The sequence below is a fragment of the Ambystoma mexicanum genome, chromosome 4q, assembly GCF_040938575.1.
Source record: "Ambystoma mexicanum isolate Mex_15411 chromosome 4q, UKY_AmexF1_1, whole genome shotgun sequence".
NCBI lineage: Eukaryota > Metazoa > Chordata > Amphibia > Caudata > Ambystomatidae > Ambystoma > Ambystoma mexicanum.
In genome coordinates, this window is record NC_090928.1 from 861,257,196 (window position 1) to 861,273,728 (window position 16,533).

General features: G+C 44.5%; 1 protein-coding gene across 1 annotated transcript in view; it reads right to left on the reverse strand.

Moving 5' to 3' along the window:
• TTC7A (tetratricopeptide repeat domain 7A) overlaps window positions 1–16,533 on the reverse strand; it is a 2,220,458-nt gene that overhangs the window by 1,194,324 nt on the left and 1,009,601 nt on the right. The window contains exon 12 of the mRNA XM_069608425.1: window positions 8,269–8,386. Within this exon, the coding sequence (XP_069464526.1) occupies window positions 8,269–8,386 (118 nt within the window). The remainder of the gene's footprint in view (window positions 1–8,268; window positions 8,387–16,533) is intronic.

Sequence of the window (16,533 nt, forward strand, 5' to 3'; positions counted from 1 at the left end):
TACATGACTATTTTTCTGCTGTGCGGTGACCGTGAAAAATATGTGCAGGTATGGCCCCACATATTTTCCAGAGGTTGATCTCCCATCATTCATTCTTTTTAAATAAACAAAAATCAAAAGGCCCAGGCACTCTGCCTATGTGAATGGTCAAATTCCTCACAAGCTGACAAGAGTGAAGGGAGGGAACAATGCATCATCAAAAATGGAAGATGCACTGGACACAATACCACCAGAACATAGGCTGTTCAGCAGGACAGAGATGTTCTTTGCATCCACCGTTCCATCAGTTCAAGTGAATGCCTAATGGCACCAGATCACATGTTGGGAGCTGATGTAGACAATAAATCTGACCGTTATGGGGTTCAATGCCATTTGGGAGAGTTGAGAGCTATCAGGTTAATGGCCCTCCAGAATCAATATGTTCTGGATCTCCTAGCAGCCATGGAAAGAGGCGTTTGTGCCAAGATTGGGCCTTCTTGCTGTACATTCATACCTGGCCACAATGAAGAGAATGGGACCCTGCCAGAGACCATTACCCAACTATCAAAAGTACATGCTAAAAAGAAAGCGGAGACGAACGCCATAGGGAAGGACGATGGCTGGTTGTCATACATCTTCTCATGGATACCATCATGGATGGCCAACGGGCTGAAGGTACTTGTAGCAATATTGGTACTAGTGTTATTCGCCTTCTGTGTCATCAGAGTAGCAATATCACAATGTAGGAAGACCACTGGGAAGACTATAGGGATGAAAGTACTATCATAATTAGAGATCGAAGAAGTTGAAGAAACAAAGAGACGTAATGCACTGAAATCACAGTTGACACAGTGTCCTCTGTTCCCATCAGGAACAGTGTTTGAGTTCCCTTCAACACACATGAACATTGGGGAAAATGGGTTTGATGCAGCCCTAGTGGAGACTTTAGTTACCTGACCTGGAGATTGGACGATCATATAAAGTATCATGGACATCTCAGAGGAATAACAAAGGTTTGGCTCCAGACATTGAACGTGAACAGGAGTGTCCTCTAGGTAATGTGGTTGACTCGTCAATATCTGTTCTTTTACAGGTACTTTCTGGTGAAGCCTCTCAGAGAGTGCCACCAAACTATATCCTAAGATGTAGAAGCACACAGTGGCAGGATTCCGAATTTCCAAGTAAGTAGCTGGCATAGCGCTCAAGCTTTAGTGTTGACTCAGTTTAAAAGGAGAGGAAGGAGAGTTTGGTGTGATTTAAATAACCACAGCTACCCAACATGGCTGACATTAAATCTTACTAAGGTTTTCCCATGAACTCTCACAGGATTTCTTATGTATGCTCGCGTTGTGTGCCTTTGTCTTGAGGCCTCGCTATGGTTGCCCCTTGCCAAATCTTGTGGTCTGTTATTTCTGGGGAAATATGTGTAGGAGTAATAGCTGTAAAAGATTCTGCTCTTTCTACTCTGTGATCAGGTTCTTTACAACTAGCATGACAGTATGTCTGTGTTGCCTCCAGTACTCCTTCACCACCATAACAAGAAATAAAACACCTTCTACCGTACGTAAAAAGTATATTGCAATGCACCTCAGGTATGTGACATTATAAAGGAACTCAGCTTTGGGCCCTTTATATTGTTTGGTCACAGAACTCCTCTGTGACTTGCAATTTCCTTATAATGCACAGTAGGGGGGTATTGTATACCATATGATATATAGAATTTCATGCTGGGTTACTTTTACTTCTAAACACTACATTACTAGATGTTATCATCCAATGTAATGGTAATCAACTTATGAACCTTGGAAGACCTGCCATACCAGGATTCAAACTTACAAAAATCAGACTTTCCCCACGCCAGAGGCACATGCTCAATCCATGAGATATCCACCATGCTATTTGAGTACCTTGGTATTTGATGGTAAACATGGTAGAACATTAAAGAAACTGGCCATATAATGGAAATATCTGAGAATAATGTGAGTGCCCAGGCATTTGATGGCAACACATGGCATTTGGGGATCACCTTTTCATATTATACCTGAACTATGGTGTCTGAGTTGGCAAGTGCACCCTCTTTTCCATCCTCCTATCTTCCCCTTTCGTTTTTTCCTCTGCGGATCAAGGTCTGGGCATACCGGGCAGGTAATGAATATGCAAACCGCCAGACATCCCCAGGCATGCTGAAACCACTACAATGGTGATTTGGCACAGCATAAAAACCTCTTAAAACAGCATAATATTTTCACTTATAAACAATGGATCAAGAGGTGTTATTATTTCCCAAATTTAATGTACTCCTCAATTTATAATCCTCAGAAAAATGGGTGGGGCAGGCTGTGGCATTCCTCTTGGGGTCCAAAGCTGTAAGATGCAGGCTGCACGCAGTGTGTGAAGTGAGCACTGTTGGCCGTGGCAGACAAAGGGAAAGACCCAGACCTCCAAAGAACCATCGGAGACCAGTCGTATGGATAAATGTGGGGATCACTTTATTTGGCAACCTTTCAGGACCCCTTCTTCCCTGGAACTTCCATGTCCTCGTCCCTCCCCCAGCAACCATGTGTGACATCACACATGGTCTACTGGTAGGGATGGTCGCACAGCCTTAAAGGGGAAGACGGCACTTAGCCGTAACATCGACCCCTCACAAATGTCCTTACGACATATCAGTATTCTTCCACCAGTTGTTGTGGTCTCTCTATGACTCTCTGAAGGTGGCCTCTGCTCTCATCATGCAACCCGCTTCCTGGCTCCAACGTCTGCGCTTGCGACTGCTCGATGGTACCAGTTTCGGGACCCATAGGTCATCAGGTGGGTCTCCCAGTTCTATGTCGCACGTGCTACCCGGTATGCATCTGCATCGTCTCTGAGCAGGGATTTGAAATTCAATGCATCTCTGGTCAATTCTTGGTTTGCATTTCGTGCAGTTACCATTTCCCCTTTTATGGTCACCACACTAAATGGGCGTGGCACGTACCTAGATTCAACCTAATCTAGGTGTGTTTCGTCATCAGAACTTCATCTCTCAGTTTGAAGTCTTTCAGTCTCATTCCTCTCCTGTGGTCTGTACTTTCTTTGTCGTGTTGCTTTTTCTCTGCATCTCTCCTTTTTATCTCATCATCCTGTGAGCCACGGCTTGTTGGTGCCTTAACAATTCTGGTGTTCACAGTGTAGGCTATCATGACATCAGCCGGTCCCTTTCCGGTGGCTACACAATGTGTATTCTGATAGTCACTCAGCATCCTGCAGCATGCCTGGTGTGGAGATATGCCTTCTATGCTTGCTCTCTGGAGTGTTTTCTTTATTGAGGACATGAATCTTTCTGCCATGCTATTGGCTAGTGGCCACCTTCGTGTTATCTTCTGATGAGTGACCCCCATGTGTTTGGCGAATATCGCAAAATAATGGCTGTTAAACGGGGGGCCCATTGTCTGATTTTATGGTATGGGGAATCCCCCCACTCACTGAGTACCTCGTCAATGATTGCCGACACTTGCGGGTATACTGTCGTTGCCGTTCTCTTTACGATGGGAAATCTTAAAACTCATCTAGGAGGACCAGGGGGTATTCTCCTGTGTCTGTTGTTCCGTAGAAATCTACAGCCACTCTGCTTCATGGCCCATCTGGGATTTGGGTGTGCTGTAATGGCTGTGGCGGGTCTTCTCTGGCTGTGCACTGGCAGGGTAGGCAGTGACGGATCATGTCTTCTATGGGGTTGTACATGTACGAGAGCCACATGTGTATCTTGGTGTTGTCTGCTCCTCTGTGGTCTTTGTGTGCTGTCTGTGAATTTTTTCTATCCTGTGTATTTCAGCCTGATTTGCTTCAGGATGGTGTTGCAATAGTCAACAATAGTCTTTCCATTTGTTCCTACATGTCAATTCCATAGCCATTTTTATGGACAGGTTTTTGTCCAATTCCTGCCCTACCATCTCTAGGGTGAGTGCAGGTGCGAGTGCATTTGCTCTGATGTAGTTGATGTACTCAATGTCACCTTTCCTCATCGATTGTTTCCTTTCTGGATGCATCGAGATGTAGTTTCAGGGTTGCGATCACCTCCTGGTTGATGGATAATGTTGAAAATGTAGTCCTGTAACCTTATCCCCCACCGCTTGATTCTTGGCAGCATTTTTGTTCTCGGATTGCCGAACAGAGACAGCAGGGCCTGTTGGTTAGTGATTAATGTGAACCTTTTTCCAATGATGAAGTTATGGAAATGTTCACAAGCCCATAATACGGCCAGGCTTTCCTTCTCAGCCTGGGAATAGGACTGTTCAGTGGGTGAAAGAGCTTTGCTGGCGTATGCTACGAGGCATCTTGGGTATGTACCATCGCCTTTCGTTTGCGCCAAAATTGCGCCAAGCCCCACCATGCTTGCATCAATGGTTATTTCAGTGTGCCAGGTGGGGTCAAAATATGCCAGCCATCTTGCCTCAGCGTGAGTGTATTTGATGTTGTCGTCCTGGCATTGCTTTGTCCATTGTAAAAGTATGTCTTTTTGTAGGAGGTTCCGTAGTGGTTCAGTATGTGTGGCATAATGTGGAATGTACCTGGCCATCCCGAGGAATGAGCGCACATCTGTCACATGGGCGGGAGCCTCCAGTTTTGAGATGGTGCTGAATTTGTCCAGATCCGACGTCATACCTGCGTCAGAGAAAATGTGGCTGAAAAATCTCAGTTTCTTTTTGTTTATGTTACATTTAGCTAAATTGAGGATCAAACCTGCAGAATGCAATGCCGCACATATGTCCAGCAGTGACTGGTCATGTTGAGCTTAGGATGCCCCATACACCAGGATGTCATTGCTGTAGTTTAGGGCTGTCCTGATGGGGTGGATGACTTGCCAAATTGCTTCTTGAAAAATCTCTGAAGCCGAGAAGATCCTGAAATGTAAATGCTTATATCGGAATAAGCTGTTGTGTGTTGAAAAGTTTGTGATGACTCTGGAGTCAGGGTGGAACTCCAGTTGATGATAACCCTGATTCAGGTCGACTTTTGAAAATGTGGTGGCCTTGTTCAGTTGAACTATCATGTCGTCAATACAGGGACCGGGGTGGCGTTCTCTCTGGATGGCCCTGTTTGTGACGATCGTGTCTATGCACAGTCGAATGTTGACCTCCTCGCTTCGGGACAACCACTGATGGGGTGGGACCGGAGGCACATTCTATGATATCGTTCTGCAGGAGCTGGTTCAGTTCTTTTGATACTGCCTCCTGGAGGTGGAAACGCACCCTTCAGGGATGTTGGTAATGGGTTTGATGTACTTGTCAATGTGTAGCTTGATGATCACCCCTTTTCAACCATTCCTAGGTTGTTGCATAGTTGAGGGAATACCGATTGGATGGCTTCCTTCGACAGCAAGGCCACTACCAGGTTGCAGACGAATTCGCAGGCTTCTCGTATGATGGAAGTGGATTGGATGACTTCATCATCCTGATAATGGATGTTGATGAGGCCTAACTGTTACACTGTTTTGTAATTGAGTAAACATCTTCCTTTTGTGGGGCTGCGGATCACATGTATGGTGGCGCAGGTAAAGTGATCTCTGTGCACTACAGTGTGCTGAAACTGTCCAATCGATACCAGCGGGCTGATGGCGCCCCATTGGAAAATTCTTGCTGTCGATTTGGCTAACACTGGAGCATCAGCCATCCTTTCAAATGTTTGTTCCCCTACGGTCGCACGGAGGAGGGTGATCACAGTACCAGTCCGATGGACACTCCCTGTAAGTCTGGTATACATGAGATGGGTCATCATACTCATCATTGTATCGAGGGAAGTGTTCCGATTTTTCATATGGTAGGTCTGGACTGGTATCTGGCATGTCTTTGATTGCCTGCATGTATTTGTGTGTGTTCTGCATATAGCTGGGTTGTGTTCTTTCATGGTTTGGCTGTGTCTGGTCATTTCTGTTTCCTCGTCTCCATGTTGACATGGAGCTTGTTCTTGGTGTTGGGAATGGTCTCCCTTCCCGGCAAGGGGTTTGGAAATGACCCTCTCTCCCACAGTTGGAGCAAAGTTGAGTGAGTGTTGGACATGTGCCAACATAGGGAAAACTCATACCACATCGGTAGCAGCATTGCTGTTTCCTGCTGGCCGCCTGGTTAAGGGAGCGCCCTGTGGGATGCGTGTGGTTCACTTGTCTCTGTGGTTGAAACGCAACTACTGTTTTGCTTTTGTCAGGTTTGTGAGGCGCTGTGCTTTCCATGGGCACTACTTGTGTGTCGACTCTTACGTATATTCTGGAAAATTCTATGACCTCATCAATGGGGAGTGGTTTTTTAAGGAGTTGCTTCCTGAAAGTAGATGAGATGCATCCCTCAATCACCCAGAGGCTGATGGCCTCATCACCCGAGAACTGGCAGTGCAGTCGTTTTTGGTGCAGGCGTGTTATAAACTCATTTATGGACTCGTGAGGTTGCTGCGTGCACTGACTGAACACGTATCGTTTTTAGTCTCGGGTTGGGTTGGATGATTGTTTTTTTGTTTAGAGCTTCAATGAGTGTTGAGTAGGTGCCTCTGTGCCCTGTGGGGATTGTTTTGATGATGGCCGTTATTTATTTACCAACCAGGTCGGTGAATACATTCGTTAGTGTTGGGGATTTGTCATCCCCCACCGTCCAGGCAAAATCTTAACACTCCTCCACCCATTCCACCCAACGTGGTCCTTTGTCATTATGGGGCATCAGTGTGAATGGGGTGGGCTGACTGAGAAATGTTGCCCTTTAAGAGGAGGCCATGGCTGCTGCTGTGGTATCAGCTTCCTATTCCGCCTGCTCCATGGTAGGTGGTGTATGAATGGGTGGGTATTCTCTCCCTCTCTCTCTCTGGCACAGGGTCTAATGGAAGCGTAAACTTGTCTACCGGTCGGTCACCCTTGGAAGTGTCTCACTCGCAGTTTGTTAGCATAGGGCAAAGTCCCCGGGGCGGCTGGTGCGTCTCATGTATCCTCACAACCACCAGCCTCGTCTTGTGTCCATGGCGGATTATGGTCCCTGGGGTAGGGAGAATGCAAGTGTGGGACCCTGGGTTCTGGGTACTTGTCTGACTTTGTTTTTACTTCTATTTGATGTTGGCGTGTGAAGTGTAATCAGGGTTGCCAGATCTCCCTGATGCCCATGGAGGATGACAATCCCTGTTATGGGGAGAAATGCCATGTGTGGGACTTTCAGGTCCAGGAGGAACGTCCGGCTTTCTGTGTGTCATCTTTATTGTGCGTAGCGTTACGGTGGAGAGCCAACAAAATGTTGAGCTGTGCTGTTGCAGTGAGCTCAATCTGCCACCAGGGGGCATCTCCCTGGTTGCCCAGTGTATCCTATTCCGTGGTCGTCGTGGGGAGCCAGTTATGGATTTGGTTGCGAAACGCAGCCGCTTGGATGTTGGTGGCAGGTCGCCTGTGGACGAGTGGCTTGGCCCGATCGCTGACGCCTCGGAGAGCCAGCGTAGATCACTGTGCTGTGGGCAGATTGGCGGGATCGCCTTCTTGTTGATGGACCGACGAGAACGCTGCTGTCAGGAGGATCGGCTGGATCGCCTCTGGATATAGGTGGGTCCGGGAGCTCCTCACCAGTTGTTGGCCATTACAGACATAGGGAAAGACCCAGACCTCCAAAGAAACAAGCGGACACCAGTAGTATGGATAAATGCAGGGGAATACTTTATTGGACAACCTTTCAGGACCCCTTGTATCCCTGGAACTGCCATGCGCTCATCCCTCCCCCAACACCCACGTGGACTACTGGTGTAGATGGTTGCACAGCCTTAAAGGGGAAGACGGCACTTAGCCCTAACAAGCACTTGCCTTACTGACCTATTTCACCAATAATCGATGATGGGAAGATTACACTTCGAGCTGGAAATACTTTTATTATGAGTTAGATCTGTCAGTGTGACTCATTCGCGTTCTGTGTCTCGTCCTACTATCCCCTACACTTACCTTGCCACCTTTGCAAGGACCTTCTATTTTACTATCAATCGTTGATGGGAAGATCACAATTTGAGCTGAACAATCTCTTCATATGATGCGTTAGATCAGTAGGTGTCACTGGTTCCCTTTCTGTTCCTCGCCCTACCCTCCCCCACACTTACCCCCAACCTTTGTGTCGAGAGGGAACACCTTTTCAATACAATAGTCAATGCTATTGGCTTTGCCACATCATGTTCTCAGGGAAATCCTTGTCGGGTGGTAGGAAGAATATTACGTTTAAACGGAACTGCTTTCATTGTTAAACACGAACATGGCAAGCACACAACAGTTGTCTGCACATTTTTTCTGGGTGTGGTGTTTACCGTCCGTTGCCTGGAGACTGTAGATAAGGCCCAGGGCCAGGAAACCTTTTGCTTGAAGCTCCCCAGCCTCCTCTCCCATGTCGGTGACCACTCTGGCGTACTGCGCTCCTTCCTTCAGCTGTTCAAAGAAGGCAAAGCACGAGACAAGGTTACACTTATTGTCCTACAAAACAACGGGATGCAAATACGGCGACCTAAAAGATACGCATTCTTCAGTCCCAAACCCAGCATTTTAAATGTAACATTAAGAGTGTGTTTCTCTCGGCTCCCTTCATAGTCTCCAAGAAGCCGCGGCAATATTCCCAGGGGCTATTCCCAGGGGCCCACCCTGCTCACAGGGAGCCAACACAGCTGAGCGAGGCAACAACGCAGCAAACAGGCTTCATGGAGAAGGACTCCCAAAATACAGCCTTTTTAGTGTATTGGCCATTAGCAACCATTTCTATTTAAAATGTTGGATCTTCTTGCTCTGACACCACAGCTAAGGGCAGGTAAATAGAGCTTTCACACCTGCTTGCCCGTCCCCTCCCTGGGAAAGCAGAGGGACTGGGCACAGCTCTGCATTACCCAGCGCGAGAACAGCTGCTCTGACACACTGTCAGATCCATAGCTCCTGGGGCCAGATTGCAGAACCTTTGCACCGCTGCAAGAGCAACATTGCACCGTATTAGCAATAGGGCGAAATTTGCACTTGCACCGGTGCAAAATTTCTGTAATCTGGCACCGCTCTCTCAGGGAGATGGGAGGTGAAGGTGAGGGGAGTGGTGGCACGAGGGCAGGTGATGTATTTTCTCTAGATTTGCTGGGTACCTAAAATGAAAGCTGGCTATCTACCCATCTCCAAGGTATTTTTCCACCTCAGGGTTCCAAGTGACATTTAAGACAACTTGAGCTTCGCTCTCATTGCCAATCTGACGTCACTCAGAACCCCCTGATGCAATATATCCCTCTCAGTACTTCTGCACGTGGTCTCCCCTTGCTTTTGCTGTAATATGTCATCTGAGATCCTGAGGCCTGCTAACAGGAAGCGTTCGATCATTGCGGGCCAAGGTCTCTCGAAGTATTTGCGGTGGGCACAGAACCCTTCTCAGCGCATTGTTATTACCAGGGCATGTTTTCATTGCATTCATCTGAGAGCACCTGTGGCGGCCTGGTCTAATGCCAGGAGAATCAATATTGCATTTGTTGTGATGTGCCTAAAAATGGCCTGGCCCATTTGTAATTATGTTGCCCAGCTCTCTCGTCTATTACAGAGTGTGCACCTAAACCACTCTTGCGGCTCAGGGATTCCTTCAGTATGAACCTGCTCTGTGTTATTAGTTATGGGTACACTCAGACTCTGTGGCCTGGGCTCTATTGTCCTTTTTAAAGAATGCATCAAATGTTAGAAAATGTTTATTGAAAATTGTCTGAAATGTTGCTTTTTCAATTTTTGCAAGGTTTATGATTGTAATGATGTTTTATAGGAATGTTCTGTATTTCCGAAATAAAGGTATCTACTAATATGTCTCTGCCCTTTGGGGTAGTGATTTACCTGAGCTTCAGCACCAAACATCCCTCAAAATGATTGCAAGAGAATTTGTCATATCAAATTACACAATCTGTAATATTGGACAGGTGGCCTTTTCATTCGGTTTTCCTGTTTCTAAAACTAATTAGACTCAACTATATGCCTCTGCGCTGAAATAGAGATGCTGAAAAACATACTGGATATGAAATCCACTGCCTTAGAAATAATTAAAAATGGCAAAGAAATACAGGAAAAGTCATTCAATAGAAACATTGCAATACTTGTGCGAAAACATGTGCGATCCATCTAATTCTCTGTCCTTTAAGGCCAGTTCGTGAAAGACGAAATGAAGATAAATCTGAGATAGGCACCAGATCAGGAAAATGCGAACGTTTAAGGCATTTTCATTCTGAGAATCTAAACCTTGGGCAGTTTTGCCTCAAGATTCTTGAACTGATGACAAAATACCCAAGTGTCTCCTGAAGATATGTGAACTGCTTCAGTTCCACAGACCCCACTGAGATATTACCATGTCATGCGTTATTTACGTTCACGTTTTATTTTGCTTGTTCCATTTTTTCACTCTGTTATTTGATCACATTCGTATAACTGGGCAGTTCTAATCAACAGAAAAAATATGTTTTCCTTTTTTCCTTTATTTGTGAACACTACGATTCCCAGGATGCCGATAGAGACAGTCCGTTGTTAGCGTTATTGCAGTAAACCTCATCTTGGGCAATGCTGCATGCATTTTTTTTAGCTTGGGCTATTATAAGCCAAAACTATTGCATTAGTGTACTGATAGGGAGAAATGACATATCAGGAGGGGCTTGTTGGTGTTGTTTGTTTATTTGTCCATTCATTGACTGGCCATGGCCATGCTCATCCCTATTGGCATTCCCACCCAGTTCCTAACCCTCCCTGCACAAAATACCTCCTCATGGAAACTCTTTGAGCTCGCTTTAATCAAGACTTACTATCAAGCTTTGCACTCAAAGTACTTGACAGTGTTTTCCCAAGCAGTCTTCTGAGACTTAATGACTTCACTGAAGCTATGAAAGTGCTACTGGTGTAATAAAAATGTCTTAATCAGACCTGCTTTCAGCTGTTCTATTTATAAGCGCTATGCATGTCCTTCACTTAAGTCCTGTTAGAAACAAGCATTGGCAAAGCCAACAGTGCTAATAGCAGTTGTACTAGATGCCCAGGTCCTCACACCATTTTGCACCTGCTACCCTCAATAGCCAGTTAATTTGACTACGGCAGTGCCTGGCATGTCCCTTTCCCATGCCTACACAAAAGCCCAAACTGTTGGTATTGCCAATGCTTGTTCATTCACCAGGCACACTGGACTGTTGGACATTGTCCTCCTTCTGGAGAAGAAGATATTTCCTTGCACTCAGTGCTGGACATGGTGAGAGATGGGGGACACGGAGGGTTTGTTCTCAGACTCACCCCACATCAACGTTTGCCTCTCAGAACTGAAAAGTAACCCAAGGTGGAGCGTATCCTAGAATGTTGCAAGCAAAATATAAAAGGTTAACACGCTTTTAAAGTGAAAGCTGCATTTCACATTTTCCTGATTTCCTGCAAGCGAGTTCACAAAGCTCCAGTTCAGCTGCTGAAGTGGTCATCTGGATAAGCGCCTCGCCCCTGATTCAAATGATCACGGTTCGAATCGCAGCTTCTGCAGTGCCTGGCACCTTGAATGCTCTAAACAAATGAAGGGTGTAAATGGGTTTCCTGGATACGAGATCTGGGGAGACAATTTTTTTGCCTGCTCCTGGATCAAGGAAAATCTGACAAAATAGTCAACAATGCTTACATTCACAGAAGATTGTAACGAGTGTAACAGTAAAAAAAATGCTTTAATGTTTATTTGTGTTTCTGGACTAAGTGAATGGAGCTTAACAGCAATCATTTACATACAATAATAAATAACATATAAATACAATCCATGCATAGTCATTACATTTTTAAATCACAGGCGTATTTAAAAGAAACCCATCTTCCGCAGATAACAAAGCAGTCCAATGTGGAACAGTTTATTTCACTGGCCCTAAAATATTGGAAGTGTTTGCGTGTGTGTTTTATTTAAATCATTCTGATTAATGTTTTCAAATTTTGAATTGATTTGGCTACTTGAAAAAGGAACAGGTCTGCCTGTATGATGTGCAAACGTGATGACGCTTTAAAAATCAATTGATCCATTAAAAGAGTTTGAGTTAACAATTCGAAATGTGGAAATGCTAATATCTTTTGTTGAACTCAATGTAATAGTCTATTACAAGGTGGTTTATGGCGGGCAGCTGTGGCTACTACCTTCGGCGCAGCAATATGGGGATACGTAAAATCAACTAGATTGGAAGTAATCGAGAATACGTTTTTAAAATGTGGTTTAAACGTATCACAAACTACCCCGAATGTAGCTTTACACGTTGAAACTCACCAAACCGGCATAGTAGATGTCATTGCTTTTAGTCCTGTTCCCTATTCTGAACGTCTTTGAGCATCCCCTTACTTGGCTAAATAGGAGGCACTAGAGGACCGATGACGGTCTTTCTAAATCAAACTGTCACGCCCCTGCCGTAGACGAGTGCCCGCAGAGCCTGCCAGGCGGGGAGAGCTGGGTAAGTGTCTGACTGTGCGTGTGTGTGTCGCTGGGTGCGTGCATGCCTGTGTGTGTGTGTGTGTGTGAAATGTGTGTGTATGCAGGGCGGGGGGAAACGGTAGGGAGGAGCAAAGGGGGGGAACAACCCAAATAAAAAATTAAAAAATAAGCACGGGCATGTCCTTTTCCTGCTTTCTGATGGGCGCACAAAATCGACCAAAGAAATTATGGCTTTTTTATGTGCGACCTTCAGAAAGCGGGAAAAATTACATAGAACCTAGATGACTTATTGTGACAGAGTGGCGGGCTAAGCTGGCCCTGTTGCAAACATTTCAAACTCATGGGGGTTTCCTTGGGTTGTGAGGACTTGTGGTCTGACCCTCAAAGAACCAATAGTGGTACAAAGACACGGTACATTTCTATTCTTATGCACGCTTTATTCTGACCTGAGAGTACTTTACTTAAAGCATCTCATACCCCACCTCGATGAAGAGCTGGCATTGTGCAGAACTACCGATAGCACTTTTGTGGTTTATGCTGTGTATACATTATAGCATGGCTAAAACGGCTAAGATATTGTCACGGTGTATACCAGTGAGTACATCAAAAGTTGTTTCTTTAAAAAGTTAGTAAATCAAAGAATTATTAAAAATATATAACTAAAGAAGAAAGCGTGGAGGTTCATTATAATGCCAAGAAGTCCTTGAAGCTTAATTGTATATGTTTCCCCTTAGAATAGAGGGAGCACATTCGTCCTTATAGATGTGGACACATGGTAAGGGATATTGCATGGGTCCATTTTATTCATTGACTCTGAATACATAGGTTGATATAAAAAACATAATGGTTATACATACACTAAAAAAAACACCACTGGGAGAAAGGAAATACTCATCGGTGTTCACAATACAACAATAGGTGTACCTTGAAATTATGTGCAACAAAACATCAGATTGTCACATGAAACATATCAAACAAATTCCAAACCAAATAAAATAAAACGGAATACACTTTATGATTAGAAGTGCAAATTCTGTTGAAAAGACTATGCAGGCAGTGATTCGGGGCTGGATCTAGGCTGACTATTGAACTAGATTACAATGCAGATCTAAATCCACAATAGCCACTGTCCTCCCCACACAAAATACTCAGACCTCGCCCACTATCAATGAGAGACCCTCTCACAGAAATCCACAGTTGCAAGCCTTCAACCTACTGTGATCGCCAACCTCCAGCTTCTCCATTCAGCCCATGCCTGATCACTCACTGCAGATGCCTTGGATATAAACAACCTCATAACCTCCCACAAATTAGATTTCCTAGCAATATCTAAAACTTGGCTCCATCCTGCCTTGGAGCCTGCCCTCTCCTTGGCCCTACCAGAGGGATTAACCATACTCGCCCTCATCTACAAAGACTCCCTTCAAACCAGACCTTTTAAGTCCCCCGGCATCGCACACTGTGAACTACTTTCACTTTAACTCACCTCCTCCCCCTCTGATTCCATCACCATTTACGTTATCAACAGACAGGTTGCCCCCCAGCACCATGTGCTTTGAAGAAGAATTCATCCACTCAATTGGTAGTATTTAACATCAAACCCGCGTCCAGAGTCATACTCTTAGGAAACCTCAACCTAGGCCTCCACGACCCTTTAGACACAACTGTGATAGCCCTAGCCAAGACTCTAACTGACCTAGGCTTTACTCATCAAATCACAGAACCTACCCACAATAAAGGAATATCACTAGACTGGATATCGGACCTTAAACGCCAGATTTCCATCACAACTAATGCCCCTTGCCCTTGGTCAGACCATCAAATCCTTTGCTTTTCACTCCCATGCATAAACAACCACCACCAACCACTCAGAGCCTACCCCCACACTCACCAGATGTTCAAGAAACACCACCAAAGACTCCATCACCCCCTCCTCACCTCTCGGTCCGCAGACTATGTAGACTCATCAGATTCAGAACTCCTTGCTAACCATTACTAAACTACCTTGACCAATGCAGTTAACATGGTGGCTCCTCTACTCACAAGAAAGGCCAAACCTCCTACAAGTCATATTAACTCTTGGCTCACCCCTGAACTATCGGCCCTATACTCCGAAATGAGACAAGTGGAAAACACATGGAAGAAAGACCCTACCCATCTCAATAAATCTACCTTTACTATCATAGCTAATAAATACAAACAGGCCATCATAGAGGCTAAAACAGCCTACGACCAAAGAATAGCCAATGTTAATTCAAACTTGCAAGAATTCTTCAAAATCCTTAGAGAATTAGAGACCCCGACTTCACAACCAAGCCCCATCATCAAGGATGAAACCTGGTGCATCAGCATCCAAAACGCTATGCGAGGAAAAATAACCTCCCTACAGGAAACAATCGCCAAGAAACAAACATCAGCTAGTCTTACTAAATTGCCATCCTATACCAGGACGAAGCACGACACCCCAGCCTTCAAATTCAGAAATGTAACAGAATTAGAAACAGCAAATATCCTCAAAACCCTTAAACCTTTTAGATGTAAAGGGGACATATGTCCAGCCTCAGCCATCAAAGAATGCTCTGCAACAGTCGTCCCATTCATAACCAGATTCATCAGCGCATCCTTCTCATCCAACCTAATATCGAACAGTCTAAAAGAATCTTGGGTACTCCCACTGCTAAAAACAAACTCCCTAGACCCCCTTTCTCCCAACAACTATCGCCCTATCACTACCTTACCTATTCTCCTCAAGACACTAGATAGGGGAGCTTACATCCAAATACAGTCCTTTCTCGAAGCTAATCACATCTTAGGGATGCATCAATCCGGTTTCCGCCCGGCCATGGTACTGTATCAGCTCTATCGACTTAAAAATGAAATGGAGGATAGCACAGGGGCAACGCACTGGTCTTGGAAGCAATGGTCCTGGAAGCAAGACCATGCAGAGCAACAGAGGTTTGAATCCCGGATCCACGATTAGAAACCGAACTCAAGTCCGGTATTAGTTGTGTTATAAGAAAACATTAAAGAAAAAAATATTGCAACTGTACCCTGATGCCCTTGGGCTTGGGCACTTTAAAAATGTAAACAATACATACAAATAAATAAAAGAGGAAGTGATCTGCAAAATAGGAAATAAAATGTATAGAACATGAAAAGAAAAAAGAACATAAAAAATAAATTTAAAATATATCTATATATATATCATTTAGAGATATGTGCAAATATGTAATTGTTGATTACATGTTGTTTTATTGTTGTAGATTTATTTGGTTAATTTAATAGTTTGAAATCAAGGTACACAATGATTTATTTATTTTATGCCCAAAATCAAACATAGACCTGTAGATTATTTTGTTTTTCAGCAGTGACCCTTTGGTTAGGTCCCAGCTTAAAGAAAGGAGGGAGTGTAGTGAGAGGAGCCTATGAATGTTAGCTAAGCCTCCACATTTCAATCAGGATAGAATATTGATCCCAGTAGTGAGAAGGAGTGTGAAACTCATGTGTGACAATCAGGTTGAATATAGTAGATGTCAGTATTACAAATGCATAGAACACATGCCAGAAAAAATGAAGGTTTTAAATTTGACATTGCATAACCTGATGTTATCATTTTGCACCACTGCACCACAATTATGGTCTGATCTCCACTGAAAAACATGAGACTAACATACACTAAGTTATACTAATACCCCCTAAACCCTAATATTCCCTACTAAAATTCAGATCAAGTCAGTTCATGACTTTTATATACTTTTGGTGCAGATTGATAACTGAATGTCCAGGCATATGTGCTGTGCTAAGTTAATTTGAAATGCAAGAAAACTAAGCATGAAAAGTTAGATCTGTTTTGCTGTCTTCATGTGGCTTGAAGTGAGCCCATTGCTAAGTTTGCAAAACTGGAATGCAGTGCATGAGAAATGTAACGCTCTCATCAGTTTTGCTGCCATTCCAAGCAGCTTGGAATAATCACGTGCTCAAGCATGGTTGATTAAAAGGGAGATGGTTCTGATGGAGAATGACATCACAGAGAAAGGCAGGCACTTTTACATTTAATGTAAGTAAAATTTAAATGTGGGCAGTGTCAGGGAGAGGGCTTAAATAGCACTGCAGCTCAGGTGTCTCAGAAGAGTCTGGCAGTCTT